At 29.5% G+C, this 24,840-nt stretch overlaps 1 protein-coding gene across 5 annotated transcripts in view; it reads left to right on the top strand.

Moving 5' to 3' along the window:
- Positions 1-24,840, top strand: part of LOC122512506 (protein patched) — a 50,396-nt gene that overhangs the window by 6,433 nt on the left and 19,123 nt on the right. For all 5 annotated transcript variants that reach the window (XM_043628405.1, XM_043628397.1, XM_043628379.1 and 2 more), the window contains exon 2: positions 11,414-11,606. In XM_043628405.1, the coding sequence (XP_043484340.1) occupies positions 11,414-11,606 (193 nt within the window). The remainder of the gene's footprint in view (positions 1-11,413; positions 11,607-24,840) is intronic.

Below are 24,840 nucleotides of genomic sequence, written 5' to 3'. Positions count from 1 at the left end.
TTCTTTATTATAATATGTTTTCTTCATATATTATAGATCTTAATAACATAAAAAGAACATGGACAGTTGAAATTATTATAAAAAATTAAATTTTTGTATTTAAATAAAATTGAATTCTCGAAGAACTTTCGAAAAATAATTGAAAATAATTGATTTAGAGAAGAAATTCGGTAAAAAATTGTAAGAAACTCGCGTAGAAACGTAAAAATGGTAAAATATGGCCAAAGTCTTCAGCCAAAAAAAACAAACCTGAAAATTTATATATTTTAACTTCCATGACCAATGGAAAAAATATTTAAAACTCTAAAAATCTTTCTAGTTTTTACAAAAATAAATATTTTTCAATTTTTTTTCTTGATCTTAGTAGTGTTGTTGATACTTTTTCTTTGCAAACTTGAAAATTCGAAAAATTTTGGAAATTAACTGAATGGCGGACATTTTTTAGAAAAATTAAGAAAATTCGAATGTTCTCAAAAACATCATTTTTTATTTTTCTGAAAATTTTTTTGTGATTACTAGATGAAAAAAGGAACTTTTTACAAAAAAAGAACCGCAAATCATTTATTAAGAAAAGTTAAATAACTCAAATGTAAGTTTATTTTTAAACTTTTATTATTAATAAATTTAATTTTTTGATTTTTCGAAAATGGCCGCCATTTAGTTAATTTGCAAAATTTTTTCAAATTTTCTAGTTTAAAAAGAAAAAGTACCAAAAACACTACTAAAATCGAAAAACATGTAAATATGCAAAATATATAATATAGGTCGATACATTACTCAAAATATAATGAGTTTTGTTATTTTCTTGAAAAAAATTATAGCGCTTTCCAAAAAGTTTTAGCGGACATGAAACATTTTGGAAAAAGTTCTTTTTTCAATCTAGTAACCACAAAAAAATTTGCAGAAAAGTAAAAAATGATGATTTTGAGAAAATTAAGTTTTTCAAAAAATGACCGCCATTTTGATAATTTTCAAAATTTTTCAAATTTTCAAGTTTGCAAAGTAAACATATCAAAAACACTACAAAAATCAAGAAAAAAAATTGAAAAATATTTCTTTTTGTAAGAACTAGAAAGATTTAAATATAATTTGTTAGCTGTTTAACTCTAAAAGATATATGTCTTAAAATTTTCAAATACTAATAACTCAGCGCAAAAATTCTTTTTTGGCAAATAAAAAAATACGTGTTCCTTTCTTTGTCCTAAAAAAATAAGAATTTTTGTATGGTTTTGATAGATTTTGGAAATGGTAAAAATAAATAAATTTTTAGATTTTAAACTATTTCCGCCGCGTCGACAATAGTTCGTAACTTTGTTAAAAATTAAAAAAATTTCATGTTTAAAAATATTCTTGTTTTTTCCCATAGTTTTCTAGATTTTTGCCATAGTTCAAAATTAAAAACCGTTGCCAAGTTAAAAGATGAATATATTGTGTTCATTTCATAAACAGTTTGCTTCCTCATGGAGATTCTTTTCAATCAATTTATTATTTTTTTTTTTTATTGCGTATACATAAATTTTTATTATATAAATTTTTTATTACATTAAACACTTCTGCTTTCATAAAATTATTTAAACAATTTTTGAAAATATTATATTTTTCATAACTTTTGGTTTTTAAAATAACAATAATTTCGTATTTCTGATCGAATTAAAAGCTAAAAAATACGTCAATCAACGCGATTTTTAAAGTTCTACAAGGCAGTTCTATAAGGCTTTAAAAATTACTTCCACATTTTCAAAAAAAAAAATTTCAAAAATAAGACTTTCTTTACAATTTTATGATTTTTAAATTCCCAGGAGGTGTCGAGCGCGGCAAAAATTCTTTGACCACATATATACATATATATTTGTAAAGAAAGCAAAACACAACTCAATAGTAAACAATATTTATAGTGTTTTCTCTTACATGAATAAAAAGAAGAAGATGAAGAAGAAGAAAAAGAAGAAGAAGAAGGAATAAAAAAAATACGCGTTGAAAAGAAGTCATTGAAGGGGAGGTATCGATGAATCTATGTGGTATTGTGCGACCGACCATGAATTTTCGATTTCCTCCGCGCCGCGCGTAAAAGCATCTTCTTCTCCTTCGTCTTCTTCGTTTGTCGTCGTGTTCTTCTTTTCCTTCGACTTCTTCACCCTCTGCAATGGTTCCTCCCGGTATTATTAGTATGGAAGCCTCACACGATGTGTCGGCGCCCTTTAATCTCGCTACCAACACACATGAAACGATACAAGTCACAATGTGTGTGTGCATGAATACTCGGCATTGTACGGGCTCAGTTCAGCTGCCAGAAATTAAGCCACGATTAGGAAACGTCAGAGACAACTCGCCTTCACTTTATATTTATTTTTTTTTTTCTTTATATTTTTATATTAAATCCCATGTGTGTCCTAAAAGCAACTTTTAAAAATTTTCAAATCTTCAATTTAATTTAATTTAATTTAATTTTTTAAGTTTTTCAATTTTTTTCCATATTTAAAAAGTGATTTCTATTAAATTTTCCAAGTTCTTTTTTATTTTTTCCATATTTTTCGAAGAATTTTTCTATAATATTTATTTATTTTTCCAAGTTCGGTTTTTTTAAATATTTTTTTCATATTTTCCAAAGAATTTTTCTTTAATTTTCTAAAAAATTGATTTTCAAGCTTGAAGATCTTGAAGATCAATAATTTTTAATTAATAATTGAATCTCTTTCTGTATTTTTACTCAAAAAATTAAAAAACATAACCTCAAATTTTTTTGCTTCTTAGGTACCTTTCTTCAGAGCGTGACACATAATATGAAAAAATTTTTACGTCACCGTAACCTATTTTCAATAATAATAATAATAATAATATGTAGAATAATAATTATAATAAAAGTTAGTAACAAAGATTGTTATTTACATATTATTATAAATAGTAACTATAAATAATAATAGATAAATATAACAATTTTAACAACAACTTTAACAAACAATAATAAACAATAATAAATAAATATAAACAATAATAAATTGTAATAATAATAAATTAAGAAATTATAACAACTTTAATTGTAACAAAATTAAACAATTATAATTAACAAATGACATAACAAAATGAAGAAAAATTTCAAACTTTTAAACTAAGAAAAGTAGCTATAAAATATTAAATTTGACGGAAAAAAAACTCATTTTAGAAACTTCACAAAACTGACAAAAATTCAATTCTATATTTTATTTAAAATAATTGAATTCCTGAAACATTGTTATTATATTCATGAGAAGAATTGAATTCTTACGACGACTTTTACAAGAAAATTTTTTAAATAATTGAATTCTGTTTGGAAATTTGATGAGAATAGTAGATACATTGAAAATCACTGAATTGCGAATAGTTTTTAAAAATAATTAAATTTTACAAAGAATTCTATTCAAATTTTGGAGAATAATTAAATGTATTTGTAGCATTTTAATAAATTTTTTTTTAAAAGTAATTGAATTCCTAAAAACCATTTTATTATTTATGAAAATAATTGAATTCTTGCGAACGATTTTATTAGAATTTTTTTAAAATAATTGAATTTCCAAAAAAAAATTGATTACTTTTAAAAAATAATTGAATTTTCAAAAAAAAAATTGATTACTTTTAAAAATAATTGAATTCTTGTGATGAATATTGTTATTTATGAAAATAATTGAATTTTGCAAAGATTTTTATTTAAATGTTTAAAAAGAATTGAATTTATGTGAAAAATTTTGTTATTTTTGAAAATAATTGAATTCTTGCCAACGATTTTATTACAATTTTTTTAAATAATTAAATTTCCAAGAAGAATTTTATTAATTTTAAAAATAATTGAATTCTAGCGATGAATATTGTTATTTGTGAAAATAATTGAATTTTGCAATGTATTTTATTAAAATTATTCAAAATAATTGAATTTTTGTGAATAATTTTGTTATTTATCGACATAATTAAATTCTTTCGAAGAATTATTTATGTAAATAATTGAATTCTTGTGAATAACTTTATTAGAATCTAAAAAAATAATTAAATTATTTCAAAAAATTTAATTAAAATTATATTTAAAATAATTGATTTCTTTGGAACAATTTTATTAAAATATTTAAAAATAATTGAATTTTTGTAAAAAATTTGGTTATTTTTGAAAATAATTGAATTCTTCCAAAGAATTTTAAAAAAACATGTTTTTTAATAATATTGATTTTTTCGAGGAATAGAAATTAAATTTTTCAGAATAATTACATTTTTTGAGCAATTCCTGTAAAATTGTATTTAAAATAATTGAAATCTTGCGATGAATTTTATTATTTATGAAAATAATTGAATAGTTACAAAGAATTTTATTAAAATTTTCAAAAGTAATTGAATTCCTCTTGAGAAGAATTTTATTAATTATGAAAATAATTGAATTATTGGGAATAACTTTATTTAAATGTTTAAAAAGAATTAAATTTCTGTGAAAAATTTTGTAATTTTTGAAAATAATTGAATTCTTCCAAAGAATTTTATAATCATTGTTTTTAAATAATTAATTTTTTCGAAATATAGTAAATATTATGAAATTTTTATTTTAAATAATTGAATTCTTCTGGAAAATTTTATTTGTGAAAATAATTGAATTTTTCGAATAATTAATTTAAAATAGTATTAAAAATAATTGAAATTCTTCGATGAATTTTATTATTTATGAAAATAATTGAATTCTTGCTTAGAATTTATCAATTTTTTTTTTTTAAATTGAATTTCCATGAAAAATTTTATTATTAGAGAAAGTAATTGAATTATTGTGACGAATTATATAAAAATTTTGTTTAATAATTAATTTTTTTTGCTATTTTTTTATTTTTGAAAATGCTATTCTAAATTAATGTAATTCCTGTGAAAATTTTATTATTTATGAAAATAATTGAATTTTGGATGAATTTTATCAATTTTTTTCTTAAATAATTAAATTCTTTCGCGAAATTGTATGAAAATACTAGATATTAAAAATAATTGAATTTTGAATATTTGTTGAAAATAATTGAATCGTTTTAAAGAATTTTATTATTCTTTTTGAGAATAGTTTTTTGATTTCTAGTTTTTTATATTTCTATTTCAAAAACAGAAATAGTAGCTTTTCGTGTCTGAAATCTAAAAAAAAGTACCCAAATAGTAGCATTACGTAAAAAAAGTAGTAAATAGTATATTTTAGTAGATTTTAGTAGATTTTAGTAGATGAGTGTGAAGCCTGGAATATGGAAAAAGGAATCGAATTCAGGAACTACTGAAGAAAGATTATAGATCGTAAAAATATTTTTTTCCATCGTTAAACTGCAATTCTTTTTGAATATTAATATATCTAGACTTTCCTTTTTGTCACCATGAAATTTATTTTTTTTCCTCCCTCTCTTCGCATTTAAAAAGGATCTTCGCGTTAGGAATTGTTATTTAGAACCGGTTTTTTTTTCTTTCTTTATTTCTTCTCCCCGCTTCTAAATCTAAACGATCTTACGTTCGCAATGACTTTCACTCTGATTCGAAATTCGATTCGGGATCGTGTCGTCTCGTTAAATCTTGCCGACACTCTAAAGAATTCCGGCTAGTTAAAAGCCAAACGAGTCACGCTTCATGTCTCGATTCAGTATATACATATATATATGTATACAACATACTTTATACATTTATATATATATACGTGTGTAGTTACATATATATACCGATTTCGAGCTACCTGTGTTACTCGTTCTCAATTTTCAGAAAATAAAAAGCGTCGAACATTTTTTTGATGATTATATTTTCAAAAAATTATATTAAAGAAATTCTTATACAATTGATTTTTTTTAAATATTCTAAATAATTTCTGTAGAATAATAGTTTTTAAATTTTGAAAAATTTCCAAACAATTAAAATTTAGTAAAATCATTTGAAAATAATTGAATTTTTAAAAATTATTTTTGGAAATGTATAATTGATAATATTAAAAATATTGAATTTTAAAATATTAGAAGCTTATTTTCATTTTTAAATATACCTTTCAAGATATTTCATTAAAATTTTCGATAATTCCATTATTTTCTGTGCAATTAAAATTCTTCAAAAGTTGATTTTCAAAGATTCTAAAAAAATATTTTGAAATAAATAAATTATTTTCAATTAAATTTTACAAAAATTTTAACTATTCAAAAACAATTTTTGAAAGATTTGTTTATATAGTTATTATATATTATTTTTTTTAAATTATTCGAAGTATGGATATATTTATAGGAAGTCCTTAAAAGTATCTTCAATTTTTGATAAGTGCCACTTCTTCTTCAATATTCCAATACCACTTGACTTATGAAGGAAAAATTCATCAAAAGACCGGTTGCATCAGAATATATATACAAAGACCCAATCTAGAATTAAATCACACATGTTGATTTTTTCTCCCCTTTTTTTTTCTTTTCTTAATTTTTTGTTTTTTTGTTTTTTGATTCGGTGATTATTTTTTCCGCTCGCTTGCATCTTTGTGGTATAAACACGAGGCCACTGCCCGCGAGCGACTGACTCATCTTGCATGAACGCGCTGCTCGCGGACGCGGCACTTTCAAGAGAAAAGTGGAGCACCGACCCCGACCGACGAAATCCATCTCTCTTTCTCTCTCAATCTCTTTTTTTTTTTTTTTTCTTTTTTTCAATTGTCTTCAACTTTTGCCTGACTTGTCTGGATGGTCCGAGCAATTGCGTAAAATAACCACAAAAAGGAAGAAGAGAGAGAGGGGGGGGGGGGGAGATTGAATAAGGACGTTTTGCGCCAGATCCGGCAAAATACTTCACGGATCTTATTTTTTACTCTTTTTTTCATATCTTTATTTCATTCTTTAGTTATATTACACTAGGCCGGATTTAGCAGACGCATAAATCTTAACTTTGTTATGCTACTCTTTTCAAATAAAAAAAACACCCTCATTCCTTTTTGTTCTTTTCTTATAACACACAATTTTATTAAAATTAATGTTCCATACTACAAATTTGAGTATGAAATATATTTTGCTTCCTCATGAGGAAGTATATATTGTAATACCAAAATTTTTTAAATTCGATTCTTTGATATAACTTTTATGTTATTTGATCTCAGAAATTCAAAACTGAATTTTTAAAAAAATATCATTCCGTATGTGTATGTGTGTAAAAATTATATTTTCATAAATATCTCGAGATTATGAAGAGCTTTGGGGATGAATTTTTTGAAATTGTAGGTCTCAAGTGGGGAGATAAAATGAGAGTACTTTGAGATAGTTTAATAAAGTTCAACTATATTTTTTTTTGAATTTTTAATTTTGAAAAAAAACGTTTTTTGCCCATAACTTTAAAAAAAATGTTAGGACACCTATCAATATTTTTTCATAATTTTGTAGAGTTTTTTTAGACGCTTGAGCCCTAATTAAACATTTTTCGTTCATATTAACCAGAGATATTAAACTTTTAAAAATCAAGAATTTTGGAAAATATTATTTTTTTGGTTTTTTATTTTGAACTATGGCGAAAATCTAGAAAACTATGGAAAAAAAAACAAAAATCTTTATAAACATGAAATTTTTTTTAATTTTTAACAAAGTTGCGAACTATTGTCGATGCGGCGGAAATAGTTTAAAACCTAAAAATTTTTATAATTTGACCGTTTCCAAAAAATATTGGAAAACCATGGCCAAAGGCAAAAATGGTTTTGGGCCACAAAAATGTGGATATATATGGTAAAAGTTTATAAATTTTCAGGTTTTAAACTATTTTTATCATTAAGTTGTTAGAAATATATCATTTCATAGTTTATTAATGTTGATAATGTATATGATCTTGGGAAGGTAAGATTTGAATAAAAATTCAAAAGTGTGTGTCGTTAAAAGAGCGACGTTTCGTTGGCTAGGGTTTCCCAACCTCATCAGGCTAAAATTTTATTAAATAGATAGGTTACACTTCAGTATTTTTTTTATAAAGGTCTAAAAGCACTATTTCTATAAATTAACAATAATGATATACCTAAATTTTGTTAGAACATCGAACACATGCTAACACGTCAAAGATTAAAATTTTGTCAAAATATAATAAAAAATCATTCCACACTTATAAGAATAAAATTTAATATAGAGAGAAGCAATTCTCAAACAGCGATTCACTGTCAACTGAAAGGAAATTTATTCATCTTACAAAGTCAAACCAGCAAACACGTGAGAGACATTGGACATTGTCAAAAATTTTAAGGATTTTTAAATATTTCTGTCAATGGCCAGGTTAATTTATTTAGTTTTTTTTTGTAGGTTAGGTTTAATTTTTAAGGTTAGGTTTGTTTATTCTGGTCCAAATTAAGTTTGTTTAGTTTTTCCAGGTTATAGGTTTGTTTATTCTCGTACAGATTAAGTTTGTTTAGTTTTTCCAAGTTAGGTATGTTTAGTTTCTCTAAGTTAGGTTTCTTTAAGTTTGCCAATGTTAGGGGTCCGTTGATAAATTACGATCATGATCATGATCTAGACGATCTATCACCCACATGATACATATCCCTCAATTTCTAGGTGGCCTTTTGTTTACCAACAATGCCTCATCAGAGACATAAGTTCGACGAGCAGTCGATCTTTCTAGAAGGTTTTTTTTCAAGTGATGAAAAGAATGGCAGAGAAAAAAGGATAGTGAGAGAGAGAGAGAGTGGGAACCGAAGGGGAACAGTGGGATGGCGTAATAAATTCGGCAGGTGGCAAAGATGAAAGTAGATGCGAGCAACAGCGGGTTGTTCGGTAGCCCGTGAAAAATTTGGGCAATAGAGAGTTTTATCCCAAAAGGGATTTCTAAGTAGCCGCGGCGCGAATTTGCTGGAAAGAGCCAGAGAGTTGAGCGGTAACAGCAGAAGAATAAAGTGAGCAAAGGTAGCCGAAAGTTTTCAAGTCGGCTTCAAAATAGGGGGGTTTCATCCTGGAGGGATAACACACACCCCCTCCCCATCTCCCTCCCCCACCACTCGCTCGAAAGTCTTCTTCAGGTCTCTAGCGGCCTTACCTGACTTCAGGCCCCAAGAACCGGCCTCTTCCCCTTCTCCCCCTGTGCCCCCCTTCCATTCTAACAAGTGCGCGCGTCTCAATCGTCTTTTGACGTTGATAGCTTCATTCGCAAGCCAGGAAATGAAAAAAAAAAAAAAAGAAATAGATTTTGCCATGTAACGTTACGCGTATAGATCCCCTCGCATCAGGAAGCTCTTTTATAACAAGGTCAAGGATAAGGTCGCTCTTTTTTTTCCTTCATCATCCAAACTGCTACTGAAAATTTTTCACCTTTGCTAATCTATTAATTATTAATATTATTAACTATAGATTAGTAATTTGCTAGTTTTTTGCTTAAATAAGACGAGAGGGAGAGATTTTTCTTTTCTTTTCTTAGAAGTTATGTTCAGAGGAAACGAGAGACACTTAAACTGAACGATCAGAGTAGGAGGCCAGGAGGAGAGCAGAGGGGTTCTCTCCTTTCCCGTAAGTAGTCGTGGGTCTTATGGGGTTTCTCGAGGTGGGTAGTATCTACATATTACAACCTCGTGAGTGGGACCACCTTCGTTGACATAAGATCCTGTTATGCTGTCTGCTATCTGAACGCAGTCAGACTTTCGCGCATAAAATACATTAAAAGGACGAAAAACATTTTTAGAGGACGAATATTGCCATTGCCGCGGCATCAAAATAATAATCCTCGCAAAACAAGAAACTTTGCGCGATAATCAACATATAAATATTCTCCCTGTGCGAGATGCATCATGAAGAATCAAGATTTTTCATCTCGTCATGATTTTACTTACTAGAACTTTTTCTGAAACTTATAGAAAACAAAAAATTTTCTCAAACATCAGTATTTTCTTGAGAAAATTTTTTGTTGGTTTTTATGTATTTTTGAAATATTCTTTGCAATAAAGAAGGTGTGTGAGTATTTGTTAAGAGGTTGTTTGTACTTTGATAGTTGAGTAAACAAGGAATACGATCGAGTAAATCGATTATGATGATCGATTAGGCAAGGAGGACAAGTTTTTTTTTGCGCATCTACTTGATGAGAGAGAGAGAGTGCTAAAGTTCCGGCAGCGTATCAGCAAAAATTGGCAAAAAAGTTTCCTCTTAGGATGGGTGATACGAGCTTTGTGTGTGACATGTGGTGAACGGGATATACAGGGGCCTTCCACTCTTGCGGTATAAGGTTACCCGTGCTTCTTATATACACTCGAAACTCGCAAAAGTTAATTGGTTGGAAAAACCCTCGCTATCCGATACTCTGCTACCGCTCCGCGATACGTGAGCGCATAATTCAGATTTTCATAAAAAAAAAAAATCTCTTCAATTCAATTCATTTTCCATTATTCCGTTTACTTCCTTTTAGTTCCGTTATAAATACCCTATAAGATAGTTATAATAGTTTAATAGTTAAAGAAAAGTTTTCAAACATAAAAGTTAAGAAACTGTGATTCTCCACAAGGTTTTTAAAATAGGTCTTTGGCCATAGTGTGTCTTTGGCCATAGTTAGCTAGCTAAAAATTTGTCATTTTTCCATTTCCACGCGGGAATCAAGTATAAAATTAATCCCATTACCTATATTGTGAGTACAACAATCGCAGATCCATTTATAAAAAAAAATCCAAGACACAATATACGAACACTTTTTTAAATCTTAAGGGGATCAAAGAATTGTGTCTCCGTTTCTATTCTCGCTTTTTTCCTTGAGAGCTAAAGAGATACTTACGGGTACTTACGGGTGGTCTAAGGAGCATATTGTCAGAGTGACCCCACCATATAGTTATTGTGCAACGGCAATGTTACTCTCCTCATTTCTTTCCTTTCTCCTTTCCATCTTTATCTTTCATCATATATACACACTCTTTCGAAGAAGAAGAATACACACTCTTTGGCTCTCGTCTTTTAATACCTTGGATGATCGCGTGTCTACCAGAATTGTATGACTCTCTTTCCAAAGTGAGAGAGAGAGAGAGAGAAAGAGAGCTCCACAACATTGGCTCCATGAACCCCATAAAACAACCTCTAATAAAATAATAATGAAAGATGCCAGTGGGAGATTAAGAGATTGCTCGATACTTATGATCCTGTTGTATATAGAAGGTGAATTGTTTCTGCAAACTAATGCTCGTATACTCGTCCCTCATTATCCATGATGCTGTTTGACCTGGTCATTAAATAAGGGCCCTTTTAATGCTCCGCTTTTATGTTCAGGTCCTTGTTTAAATATATACACACACATATTATAGAATCTATATTAAAGAATACATGTATTAATCCCCTATTTGATTTTTGTTTTTCGGGAACCTGATGATCATCATTTATCATTAGTTATCAATGTTTGTAATGATAATATGTATACCCATGTTTTTATTAGGTACGAATTGTAAATTCGCTTTTTTGGAATATTCATTTGGTTCTCTTAATTTCAGGGCAAGGCGGAAGGTGAAAAATCGAAAATTTGGTTCCGGGCTTACTTTCAAAAGGAGCTGAGTCAGCTGGGTAGGTTCGAGCACAAGCATGCGGGCAAGGTCATTTTTGTCGCGATTGTGGCGCTGACAGTTTTCTTTGTGGGCATTAAATCCAGCCAGATTCACCACAAGGTCGAGCAACTATGGATACCACGTAAGTGTTCGAGAATAGCTTTTTAATCTTGTCGTTATAAACAACTTCTTTTTCTCTCATTCCTTTTTGCTGCGCTCCTTTAGTTCGTACACAAAATCCTTTCACCTTTCTATTAAAATTCCTTCGTCCTTAAAATCATTAGACTTTTCGTTGCCAACGAAAAGTTGACATTTTCATCATCGATAGCAGTTCTGTTAAAATTTCTGTTTGCCACCATTTTTTAATAGCCAACACTTCTGATTGTTACCATTTTCTGCTAACCAACACTTCTGATAACTAACATTTCTGTTTGCCTCGCTGTTCGCTACCATTTCTGGTATCCAACACTTCTGTTTGTTACTTCTGTTTGTTATTTTTGTTTGTTACCAATTTTCGTTTGCCACTATTTTTTTTGGTTTGCTACCAATTTTTGTTAGCTACAAGTATAAAACCATTTGGAAACACCTTAAAACTAATTTTATCCACAGAGGCACTTTCGGTACTACTACTACTACTGCTTTTTCTTCTTCTTCTCCTTCTTTGTTGGATTCTCCAAGAGACTTCGAGATGTTTCCACTTCTTCTTCGTGATCGTCTTTTTCTCTTTCTCTCTCTCCCTCGAAAAACATCTCGAAGTCCGGAGAAATTTCTTTCGGTGAATAAACATTATTATAACTAGGACATGTGTCTTGAAATTGAAACCCATCCTAATTATAAACCTGGTGACAAGATCGTTGACAATTATACGATCTTTGTAAAGAGGCACTAATTTGTTCTCAAAAACCATCAAATGCCTTTGATCTCATCTTCAGAGTACTGTACATTCTATTTATAAACATATTTCTTAAATCATAATCCGAATAAACATCTAAAAGTATACTTTCAAAAGTGCTCTAAAATAGGTACTTCTAAAAATATTCCAAGTGTTCTGAATGTTGTCTTAAAGTTCTCTAAAAGTCTCTAAAAGTCTCTAAAAGTCTGCAAAAATCTGTAAAAATCTCTAAAAGTCCAAAAGTCTCTAAAAATGTTCTAAACTACTTCTAAACATATCAAATTAATTTACTAAACTGAAGTCCTCTATAGAGGTCCTCTAGGGGTCCTGTATGGTACTCTAAAAGTATTCCACCTGCAAAAATAATTTACAAATATTGCAAATCAGTAAAAATTGATAGAAATGCTTCGAAGGACTTTTCTATTACTGAAATTGCTGAAAAATTTTAGAAATATTGGGTGAATTGAAAGGAGGGGGATGATGATGATAATAATAATTAACAAGTTATAATCTTGTTGAGATTGACTAGAAATCCTTAGCATCAATAACTACCGATCGTTATAGCCATCAGCAATGGGATGATTAGTATGGTGGACGATTAGTAATTGAGGATCATCTTTAACCTGCGAGAGAGAAAGAAAGGGCGAGAGAGAAAGAAAGAGATGTTGGTTAGGGAAACTGTGTCTGGACCTAAAGGCGCCTGTCAGTCAACGAAACCGAGGCATAAGGAAGATGTGCGTGCCTTCGAGATGTATTCCTGGTAGCAGAGGAAAAACACATTAAGAGGAAAAAAACAATAAAGAACGAAAAAAAAAGAATATAAAAGATCAAAACAGAAAAAGAACAAAACGCAGAAAAGAAATAAAACAGAAAGAAGAACAAAACAGAAAAAGTACAAAACAAAAAAAGTACAAAACAAAAAAAGTACAAAACAGAAAGAAGATCAAAACAGAAAAAGTACAAAACAGAAAGAAGATCAAAACAGAAAAAGTACCAAACAGATAAAATACAAAACACAAAAACAATATAAAGCACAAGAGATTAAAAAATAAATAAAAAAAGCAAAATTTAGAAAAGTAGATGAAAATTTAAAAAAAATAAAAAGCTCGAAAAAATAAAAATTATTATTGAAATATATAGGAAAAAAGGAAATGGAAAGCAAAAGAGTAAGAAAGAAGAAAAGGGAGAGATGAAGAGCGACAAGACAAAAAGAAGATCAGCACCCTCCTCCTCTTCTTCTTTTTCCCTCACTCCTTTTATCCCTCCCCCCCACCCCTCCAAGTACATTAGTTGCACGCTGGGTGGCCCTCTATATTTATCTGCGGCTCGATGTTAATTCAAAAGCTCGTTGCAACGTACGACCTATACGTAAACGTTTGCTATGTTGCATTCACTTCGAGAAATATATACGTTCAGGAATTCGACCGTTAAGATTTTACTGGAATCCCGTGAAATACGGGAAAATTATAAGTATCTTATCGAAAGATTTCCCCCTCTGTATTAATTTTTTTTTTCTTTTTTTAAAGAAAATAGCTTTATCAGTAACACTTTTTTTTATATATTCGTTTCTTTCATCTCTTTTTCCCTCTATTGATAAATAATTGACTATATAACTTTTCGAAAATGAACCTAATAGCAAATGAATGTTACCGGCTCAATTTAGAGCCGGTAACTTTCATTTGCTATTAGGTTCATTTTCGGTTATCTTGCCAAGGGAATAAGGAACTTAACGCAAATGTTAGTTTTAGACTTGTTTTATCCACAGTTTTCTTAAAAGTATCAAATTGATACCCAATTGGATCAAAATGATTGCAAAAATTGATAGATACTAAAGTGTATCAGGTTGATACCAAAATTTGGATCAAATAAAAAATTTATCTAAATTTTTGTATCAAATTGATATCTGAATTAAGTAAATATTTGTTTTAATAATAATTAAAGTTATAGTAGTTTTATAATAATTATTTTTACTAAAGTATAAGTCATGAAAGTGAATTAAATGTAAAAATTGTCAATTTTATTTTAAGGTTCATTTTTCTTTGCTCGGGTATGGGAAGATCGACCTTAAAGAAAGTGCGAGTTTTCTCGCTTACCAAGGCAGTATTATCACTATATTATTATTATTTTTATTAGTATTATTATTATTCAGCGAAAATGTGTTACCAAAAAAAAAATGAAACTAAAGGTTTTTTTATTGATGTTTACCGGCTGGACGTGAGAGGATACTAATCGAAGTTGTGCGTGCCTAGATCGGCACCGGATATCCGTGAGGCGACTGGTTCGCGCGAGGATGCGGGCTCCCTGTTCTCTTGCGGGCAAAAATTATTACACTAACTATTATAAAGTATATTTTGTGATCTTGAAAATCGTCTCTCAAGACGAGGCGCTACCTCCACATGTATAACGTACCATCATCTCTTCTTTTATCCACTGGTATTTCCGTCCACTTTCGTCTCAGATTAGCTTTCTCACAGAGTCGAAGATTTATAAAAAAAAAATTTTTTTTTCTACTGCTTGTTATTAGTAGGAAATACAATTTATTATACTCGGAAACAATTTCTTACTGTAAAATTTTGCAGAAGGAACATTTATTTTTCATAACAGCCCATAACTCTGTTGGTACAAAGCAAAAAAATCTGTTTATTTTTTTAGGTTGATTTTTGCTTGATAAGTCACGGGAAAATCGACCTTAAAGCGAAATGATGTTTTAGACATCTCTACTTGAAGTATGTACCAAATTTAGATTATCCTGAGGTTCGAATCTAATATTTTCACCCTATTTCGAATAAAAAACGCCGAAGGAAGAAATTTGAGAGAAAAAAAGGAGAGAAAGATCGAGAAATTTAAATTTTATGAATTTGTGTTCTTGTTTTTCCGCGTGAATCGTCTTTTTCGCTTTATATATACATATATATATATAGAAGGGAGTGGAGATAGCTCAATTTACAAAACACCGCTCACCAGATGTGAATGACACGCGGCGATATCTTTCTCCTTCCTGGACATCCGCATACAAGGCAAGGCCCGACTTCTTGGAGCAATAAGAGTGAACGAGAGAGAAAATGAGAGAGAGATTCAGAGAATGAGGGGGAGGACGGGAGAGTAAGAGTAGCCTCCGATCGCCTTTACCTACACACAAGAGTCGTTGGTCGACAATGTACAGGCCATTCCAGGAACAGCGGACGAACCTTTCCAGCAGGCGCAGCACGCGCTCTTTAGGCATTTCGATTATAAATGGAATTTCGTGAGTCCCAGCGATCCTCATTCTTGTCAAAAAATAAAAAAAAGTAAGAAAGAACAACAATGTTGAACAAAACTTTCGAAAAAGTGGTAAAAACAATCTACACAATGTTTATCGTATCAAACACATACCAAAGGAAACACTTATTTCGCAAAAACAATCGCTTCTGTCTTCAATTTTTTTTCCATTTCAATGGAAAAATAATCTGATTTTCAAAATTAAGGAATTTTCGAAATGGAAAATTTGTACCTATACAAAATATCTCAGACAACTTCAATTTAGATCAAAAACCAAATTTTCTGGAATAAGTATAATATATAATATTATATAATATATTATAATATAATATAATAAAGGTACCGACCTTTTTTTGGGAATTTATTCTTGAAAATATAAGAGGTTTTTGATCTAAATTGAAGTTGTTTAGAAATTTCGTTTGCTAGGTTTATTTTCGCTTGTATGGCTACGGAAAAACAATCCTTAGACAAATTTTAGTTATAAAACGATTTAAATGGTATTAAAAATTTACAAATTTCAACTGTGGGCAAAATATTTAGAAAACCATGGGTAAAAACAAAAATATTTTTAAAATACAAGATTTTATGAAGTTTTAGTTAGGTCCAAATTTATAAAGAACCATGGGCAAAGGGAAGAAAATATTTTAAACCCTAAAAATATTCATTTTTTGTCATAACTAACGATAAAAATAGGTTAAAACCTAAAAATTTATATATTTTGAATGTGGTCAAAATCTAGTGAACCATGACTAACGGCAAAAATATTTTAAAACCTCAAACAATCATATTTAGACCTTGGTCAATGATAAAAATAGTTTAAAGTTTATAATTTTGACTGTGGTCAAAATCTAGTGAACCATGCCAAACGACTAAAATATTTTAAACCGTCAAAATATCTATATTTTGACCATGGTCAATGATAAAAATAGTTTAAAACCTGAAAATTTTTATATTTTGATAGAAAAAATATACGGTCAATATATGTATACGGTCTAGTTACCATGGCTAACGAGAAAATAATTTTAAATCCTTACCACAGTTTGACCATGGATAAAACTCTAGCAAACCATGGTCAACGGGAAAACTAGTTTAAATCTGAAAATTTCTATATTTTGACTATGGTGACAATTTAGGAAACTATGCCAAACGACAAAAATATTTAAAAATCCGAAATTTTATAAATTTTAATTATCGTTAAAATCTAGCGCGAACAATGGCTAACGACAAGAATATTATTAAAAACCTGAAAATATATATTATTTAAGTAAGATCAAAATCTGTCGAACCATAGCTATTGATTTTAATTCTGATCAAAATCTGAAAAACGATTACCATTGTCAAAAATATTTAACATCCTCAAAAATTTTTTATATTTTTGAAAATAGCCAAAAGCTAGCAAATATGCCCAAAGACAAAAATAGTTTAAATCTGAAAATTTCTATATTTTTGACTATGGTCAAAATCTATTGAACTATGATCAACGACTAAAATATTTTAAGCCCTTAAAATATCCATATTTTGACCATTGACAGCGACAAAAATAGTTCAAAACTTTAAAAATTTATATATATATATATATATTTTGTCTATGGTCTAAAACTAGCGAAGCATAGCTAACAATAAAAATATTTTAAATCCTTAAAATATCAATTTCTTGACCATTTTCAAAGACAAAATAAGTTTAAAATCTGAAAATTTCTATATTTTGACTGTGGTCAAAATATATTGATTCATATGGTCAACGACTAAAATATTTTAAACCCTCAAAATATCCATATTTTTACCATGGTCAATGACAAAAATAGTTTAAAATCTGAAAATTTTTATTTAAAAATTTAAAAAAAAAATTTTTTTTTATTTAATTTTGACTATGGTCAAAATCTAGTGGATTATGATGTTGACCACAGACAAAATATGAAATTTTTCTGGTCTTAATCTATATTTTGATTCTTGACCATGGCAAAAAATGGATATTTTAAGGGGTTTAAAATAGTTTAAATCTTGAAAATTTATATATTTTGTCTACTGTCAAAAACTAGTAAACCATGGCCAACAACAAAAATTTTTTAAACCCTTAAAATATCCATATTTTAATCATATTGTCAACGACGCAAAAATAAGTTTTGAAACCTGAACTTGGACTATATAGCCACATTCTTTGGTCCTAAACTATATTTTTGCCTTTGGCCATCATTTTCTAGATTTTTGAAATTGTGAAAATATAATAATTTCTAGTTACTCTTAGACCGCATGGTTTGCTAGATTTTGACAGTGGTATATATTAATTTGTATTTCTAATTTTTAAGAAATTAGATATTTAGATGTAAAGAATGTTTTTTACTAGAAAATAAGTTTCTTTTTTAGAAAATGTCGATTTTCTCAGTTGGGGGAAAATTCCTCTCTTTCTCTTCTCTTTTTCTCGCGGTTGAGAAAAGTAAAATTTGAATTGGCCTGTGTATAGAAAAGGAAGACGTGATCGGGATGGCATGATGATGGAGAGAGGACGAAGGGTACAATCGTGCACGAGGGCCGTCCGACTGCTTACATCTTCATTAAGCCTTCTTGCCTCGGTAAGGAGAGAGAAAGAGAGAAAAAGAGAGAATGAGAGAAAAAGAGAGATAGAGAGAGAAAGAGAGAAAAATAGTGAAGGAGAGAGAAAGAGATAAGAAGAGTGAAAGAGAGAGAAAAGTAAAAAGAGAGGAAGACAGAAAAGAGAGAGAGAGAGAGAGAAGAAGCAACAGAAAGTGAGAGAGAGAAAGAGAGGCAAAAAGAAAGAAAAAGAGAAGAGAGAAAGAGAGAGTGCGAATGGTTGTTCGAAAATGAGTTGAAGTGAGATGGAGAGAAAAGGTTGGTGAGAGGAGAAGAATAAAAGAGAGAGTTGGGTGGGGATAGGAAGAGACTCGAAACGGGGATAAGAGAGTCAGAAGACCGTCTTCGTCCAAAGACCCACCGGGAATCTGCTGTTGTTGCACCGACGGACGGATGGACGGCCGCGCATAACCAGAGGATCTCATTTTCTGTTTACTCCCAAAACACAATTGTTAGAATTCACACGAACAATACCGTCCCTCCATTTCTTCCTATTTTCTCATTTTTTACAACTTCTTCACACATACGTTAATATTTGGTTTTTTATGGAAGAAACAAATATTAATTAACTCTTACTTCATATTTGGTTCTATTTTGCCCCCTAACTTGCTACTTTTTCCTTAATAATTAGTTCTACTCCCTCCCTTGACTTACTACTCTTACTTACAAACCGCCAACAACCTAAATACTATAAGGTCGCTTTTTCCGTACCCGGTCAAGCAAAAATGAACCTTAAGAAAAAACAAACTTTTCTGCCCTTATAGACACAAGTACACTTTCATTCATCACAAATATACATGTATTTTGTGATAATTAGATAATTATTCAAAGAAAATGAAACCAGTTCACTTTTTAATTAATTTTGAAGAAAAGGGTAAAATTAGTAATATTGGAAGAATTGAAATGTTAAAAATGAGACAAATATATAGAAATATATGGTTGAAATTGGATTTGTGGAAAAATGAGGATCACTGGGATTGGATGGGGCTCGGTTCCGGTGAATGGTCTCGGTGGGTGGCCCGCTCAGCTCTCTGTGTGTGCGCGCCAGCCAAGCAACGGTGGGCCTGCTGCGTGCCTGAGCGCCTCAGCCAAGTCTCCGCCGAGATCTTAAGAAGAAGAAGAAGAAGAAGAGGAACCCTGGCTAACTCTCTTTAAAAAGTCTTTTACAAGATAATGATGATCGCAATACCGTGACACAGTCCGGAACGCGAACACCGTAAGGTCACAGCGCCATCTTACCTTTTTTTTCCCTTGTCAATTCTATTTTATTCATTTTATTCATTTCATTCTGTATGGAGAAAATATATATTTCCAATAGCTATATAAATATTTTACTAACCAAATCGAAATCATCCGAATGTCTTTCAAAATCAAAGACGACTGTAAAAAATCTTTAAAATTGTGTTTTTATTATTTTATAATATTCGACTTGCAGGATTGGTAATTTTCTTGATATTTTATAGTAAAAAAAAATGGTTCATAAAAAAGCTACATGAGTATTATTAAAAATATAAATTTCTGATAAGGTTTAAATCAATTTAAATGCGGTAAAAGTGAAACAGTAAAGTTAAAGAAACGAAAGAATAAGAAAAAAATGAAAGTTTTGAAGATTTTCATAGATTTGAGAAGCAAAATAAAAAGGAAAAATCCAAATGACCCTGTTTCATAATTTCATCGCTTAAGGACAGACAACAGAAACTGGATCCACCATTTATGGAAATGTCTTTTTTTTGGACACCAGCCAAAATATTTGAAATGCTTCAAAGTTGTTGGATTTCGACAAATATATATTTATTTTAAGGTCCCGCATTGAATGCAAATATAAGAACAAAAAAAATCGAAAATGTTAATATACCTTCAACGTTTAGAAAAATTACCTAATAATATTATAAAATCATTTCCTCGAATTATCCATATTTTGACCATGGGCAACGATAAAATTAGTTTAAAACCTGAACAAAATATTTTAAACCCTCTAAATATCCATATTTTGACAATATTGATACCCGAAACGATAAAAATTGTTTGAAACCTACAAATTTATATATTTTCACTATGGTCAAAATCTAGTAAACTGTGGTCAACGACAAAAATATTTTAACCCCTCAAAATATCTATATTTTGACCATGGTCAATGATAAAAACAGTTTAAAACCAGAAAATTTGTATATTTAGAATGTGGTCAAAATCTAGTGAACCATGGTCAACGAAAAAAATATTTTAAACCCTCAAAATATCCATATTTTGACCGAAATTTCTAACAGTGTAAGCTTCTAATCCATATTGTTTTCAAAGTACCTGTGCTTACAGGAAACTTGTAAAAATTTAGCATCAACATTTTTTTTGCTGTCTGTGTGTTCGAAACAAAAAAATAATTTCCTTCGCAGGAATGGATGTTCCCAAACGAATGTAATTAAAGTAGAAAATAATTTTTTAGACCCACAGGTATATTATTGGGGGTTGAAAAAAAAGGAGAGGAAATATATTTTTTTGGATGATTTTCCTTGTGCGCCTAAAATTCTCTCTCCGAGTATAATCAATAACTTTTGAGGTCTAATTGGTAGCGCGTATAGTTTCTAATTAAAGGGGGGCAACTTTAAAATTGTGAGCGGCGCTTTGGGAATTGTATATTATGCCCATACGTATATTAACACAGAAAATATACAGTGAAACAAATTTGTACCTACATTTAATATTTTTATTTAAAAATTTTCACAAAAATTTTGAAAACAAAAGAAAATAATTTGACTTTTTCCGGTTTCGATCCTCAGAAGAGTTAATAGTTTTTCATAGTTTTAATTTATTTAAAAAAACAATAAAATTGAATTATTTGAATTAATTAGAATTGAAAATAAATGTAAAACTATGAATTAATTAAATTGTTAATAAAATTTGAGTTAAGATTAAAGAAATAGAGAAAATTGGGGAATAAAATTTGAATTTTTATTATGTGTCATTTTCTATATAACATGTGTGTATAGAGTGTCACTGAAGATAAAGAAAAAAAAGAAGAAAAATGCTTTATTATATTATTCTTGCAATGGATAGAAAAAGAATAAAATTCCCGCGGTGATTTTCCAAAGAAAATTCCTTTATTTTCAATGAATGTGTATTCTTTCCAGAGGGGGCGCGGCGTTAGTTTTAGTCGAAAATAGAAATGTCAGAGGAGTGAGAAATCAATCTTCTGTGCATGGGAAACTGTCTCTTAAGAGACATGTGTGTCATTTTTTTTTCTTGCCCACTTCCTCTATTTCCATAGATTTTCAAGGAAAAAAGGAAGTTTTCACATCCCTAACGGAAGTAACCATTGGAAACTTTCTTGTCCACATGATTTTTCCTATTTTCCGCGTAACCAAAGGAAAACCAGAACTAAATAAAGTAAACTAAGCAAGAGAATATTATAAATGTACTTTGTCCTTTTTGTATTTTTGTTTTCTTTTTGAGGAATCTCAAAAATGGATGATGGGTAAAAAACAAATACATATAAGGACTTGCCTTCATCATCATCATCATCAGCCTCAGGAGATTTCTTTCGATTTATTCTTCCTCGTCTCTTATTGATTCATATTAATAGACAAAGGAACTTTTGATAGATCCTAGGGTCATATTTTAAGGATCCGGTTTTCGTTTTTTTTAGTCCTTCAAAGAAATTGATGTAGTAATCGGAACATTTGAAATATAGATGGATTTAGTTTTTAAGTAGTGTACGGTTATTTTTCATTCCCTTTTGGTATAAACTTTGAAGAGGTGCGGGTTTATTCGCTTTTGTGTATATGGTATACACATATATAAGTCCTAAAACCTAAACTCACATTGTGCACCTGTCTTCCTTCGTATTTCTTTTTGAAAAACTCTTGAGCAAACACGCACACATGGCTCTTAGTCCACTTAGTCTACGTGTATTTATACACATTTATAAGTATAAAGTATATATATATATATATATATATATATATATATATATATATATATATTTCTGTATATATTTATCTATGGTATATATAACCGTTGCTTCTGTTGAACTTATAAAATTGTTTCTTATACATTCTTGGCTTGTAAAATGTAGGGAATTCTAAAGACAAACAAGTCTCTAGTTTCTCTTCTATATTGACGATAGGATCTATTCTATTGACGAATACATATAAGTGTGAAAATTTTCGGAAGTTATTTGTATTTTATAACAATCTACCTACTATATCTGTACACAATATGTATGGAATATTAAATATTAGCTCGGGTAAATATAGAAAAATTTCAATATTGTCTTAGCGGCATACTTTTGGGATATACAATTAACCCACGCAGATGGGTTAAACATTGAAAATTTCTGGGTGTTAAACCTGGGATCGAATTTAAGGCGCGAAAAAAGTCGAACTTGTATCGACAAATTAAAAAATATAGAAAAGCTCGTTCATTCAATTTAGTGTTGTCAAAAAGATTTTATTTTGTATCTTCCTGACCTTTCACTAATTTCTAAATTCAATTATTCAAAACTTAAGTCATTTTGAAACATATAATATTAAAGCACTTTTTTATTTCTTGTTTGAAGATAATCGAGTCATTAAAAAATTATAATTAAACAATTCTAAGAATTAGTTTTTTGAAAATATTCTAATGTAATTTTTCGAAAATGATTGAATGTCTTTAAAGAATTTTTATTAGTCTTAATTTTTAAATATTTACAGTTAAAGATTTAAAAAAAAAAAATGTTTGAGAATTCAATTATATTTTCAAAAATTTGCAAAATTAAAATACTTCAAAATTTGATTTTTTTAAATTGTAATAAAATACTTGAAAAAATTAATTATTTTCAATTAAATTTTACAAAATTTCAATTACTCAAAAATTTTTTAATTCTATATTTTGAAAATTTAATTAGAAAAATTTAAAAATAATTTTTCAATGATTTAAAAGTGCAATTTTTTTTTTTTTTTTGAAAACAAAAAAGCAGGGGAATTATTCATCATTAAATATTAATACCATTTTCATATTCGAGGACTGTGCAATTTTATTTTTTGCAAACAAAAAAGCAGTGAAATTATTCATCATTAAATATTAATACCATTTTGCACAATTTTTTGGCAATAAGCTATCTTACCTAATAAAGCACCAATATCTAACTCGCTGTCGATTGTTGCTGCTTATTTGCCTCCACTTTTTCGCCTGAAATTAAAAAGAAACGGTTACTTAACAACAATATATATAAATTTTATATAATTAATTAATTTCAATATAATAATCAACTTTTACCAAAAAGCATTAAAATTTGGTCACATTGACGCTGAATAAAAATCAGCACTGTCAGTTGCGTTCATGAACATAACCTAATTTATTCTGTGCGCGCCTGTGCACGGTTGGGCAGTTGTGAAAAAGAAACACAGTGACAAATGTGTTGCAAGTGCGCATGCCCGCATAGTCAACATTTAATTAACATAACCTATATTAAAATCGTCAATATTATTACGATTATTAGTAATAGTAATAATAATAGCAATATTAATAGTAGTAGTAATAATATTAATAGTAAAAGTACCACTAGTAGCCTAGTACATGTAGTGTTAGTGAAAAAATTCAAGTATTGGAAGAGTAAGGCATATAGTAGAGATGGCCAAAAAGGAGAGAAAAAAAATCACTTGGAGAAGGCAAGGGACGAGGATAACTTGACGAAACAATGGAGCCAATGCATAGGACCGCCTGTGCTGAATGGCGAGGCACCCGACAGAGAGGCCGCCATTCAGTGTGGCCCTGGAGCAATAGAGACGGACCCAGTCTTACGGGCAATTACGGTAGCCGGAAGGCTATACAGAAAAGGGTACACGGTTCTCTCTTACGCCATTCGCGAGGGACAGGGACGAAGAAATAATTACAGAGACGCCCCGGCGATAAATCAAGAGATCTCATTCTCTCTCTCTCTCTCTTCTTAGTTTTTTTCTCTCCCCACCTACTAATATTCTATCTTTCTCTTTCTGAACCATTTTGTATCTCTTTTCTATGCTCTTTTTTCTTCTCTACATCATTTCATATCTCCATAATATACTCTCCTTGTTTTTTCTATCTTCTGTATTTTTTTCCCAAACAGTATGTAAGAAAAGCAGTAAGAATGTCTCTATTACCGGCGAATTCCTATTTCAATCGGATTTCGAGGATAGTGACTTATTCTTGCTCTTTTACATTTGATTCTGAATAAAGGGGGTAATTGTAGACGAACCTTTATTTATTTCCAAAATTGTAGAGAAACCGTTATGTTACCAATTGTAGAGAAACCTTTACTATGTCTTAATGATTAAAAAGCATAACCTCTTTGAATGTTTCTTTCTTAAAACTTTCATCAAGTTTTCAAAAATATTTTTTTCATTTTTCGCATTTAAGAATTTCAAAATAAAATAGTTATAATATAATAGAGATGTAATAGAGAAAAAGGGTGGGAAGAAGAAAGAATTCCACGACGAACCCCCCACGTTTTTTTTCTAAACTAATGACCTCGAGACTAGATATTTTTTTTGAGAAGGGAAACTCTCCATGTTTTTATAATTTTGATTTTTTTTGTGACCCCCTGATGAGATTTTCACATTTTTTTTCTACAAGGAATGTCGTTTACATGGTGGAGGTCGACTTGCTTTTGGCAAGAAAAACCCTT

Source organism: Leptopilina heterotoma, unplaced genomic scaffold (genome assembly GCF_015476425.1).
Source record: "Leptopilina heterotoma isolate Lh14 unplaced genomic scaffold, ASM1547642v1 Lhet_1, whole genome shotgun sequence".
Lineage (NCBI taxonomy): Eukaryota > Metazoa > Arthropoda > Insecta > Hymenoptera > Figitidae > Leptopilina > Leptopilina heterotoma.
Note: the sequence above shows the minus strand (reverse complement) of the source record. Positions and strands in the feature narration are given on the sequence as shown.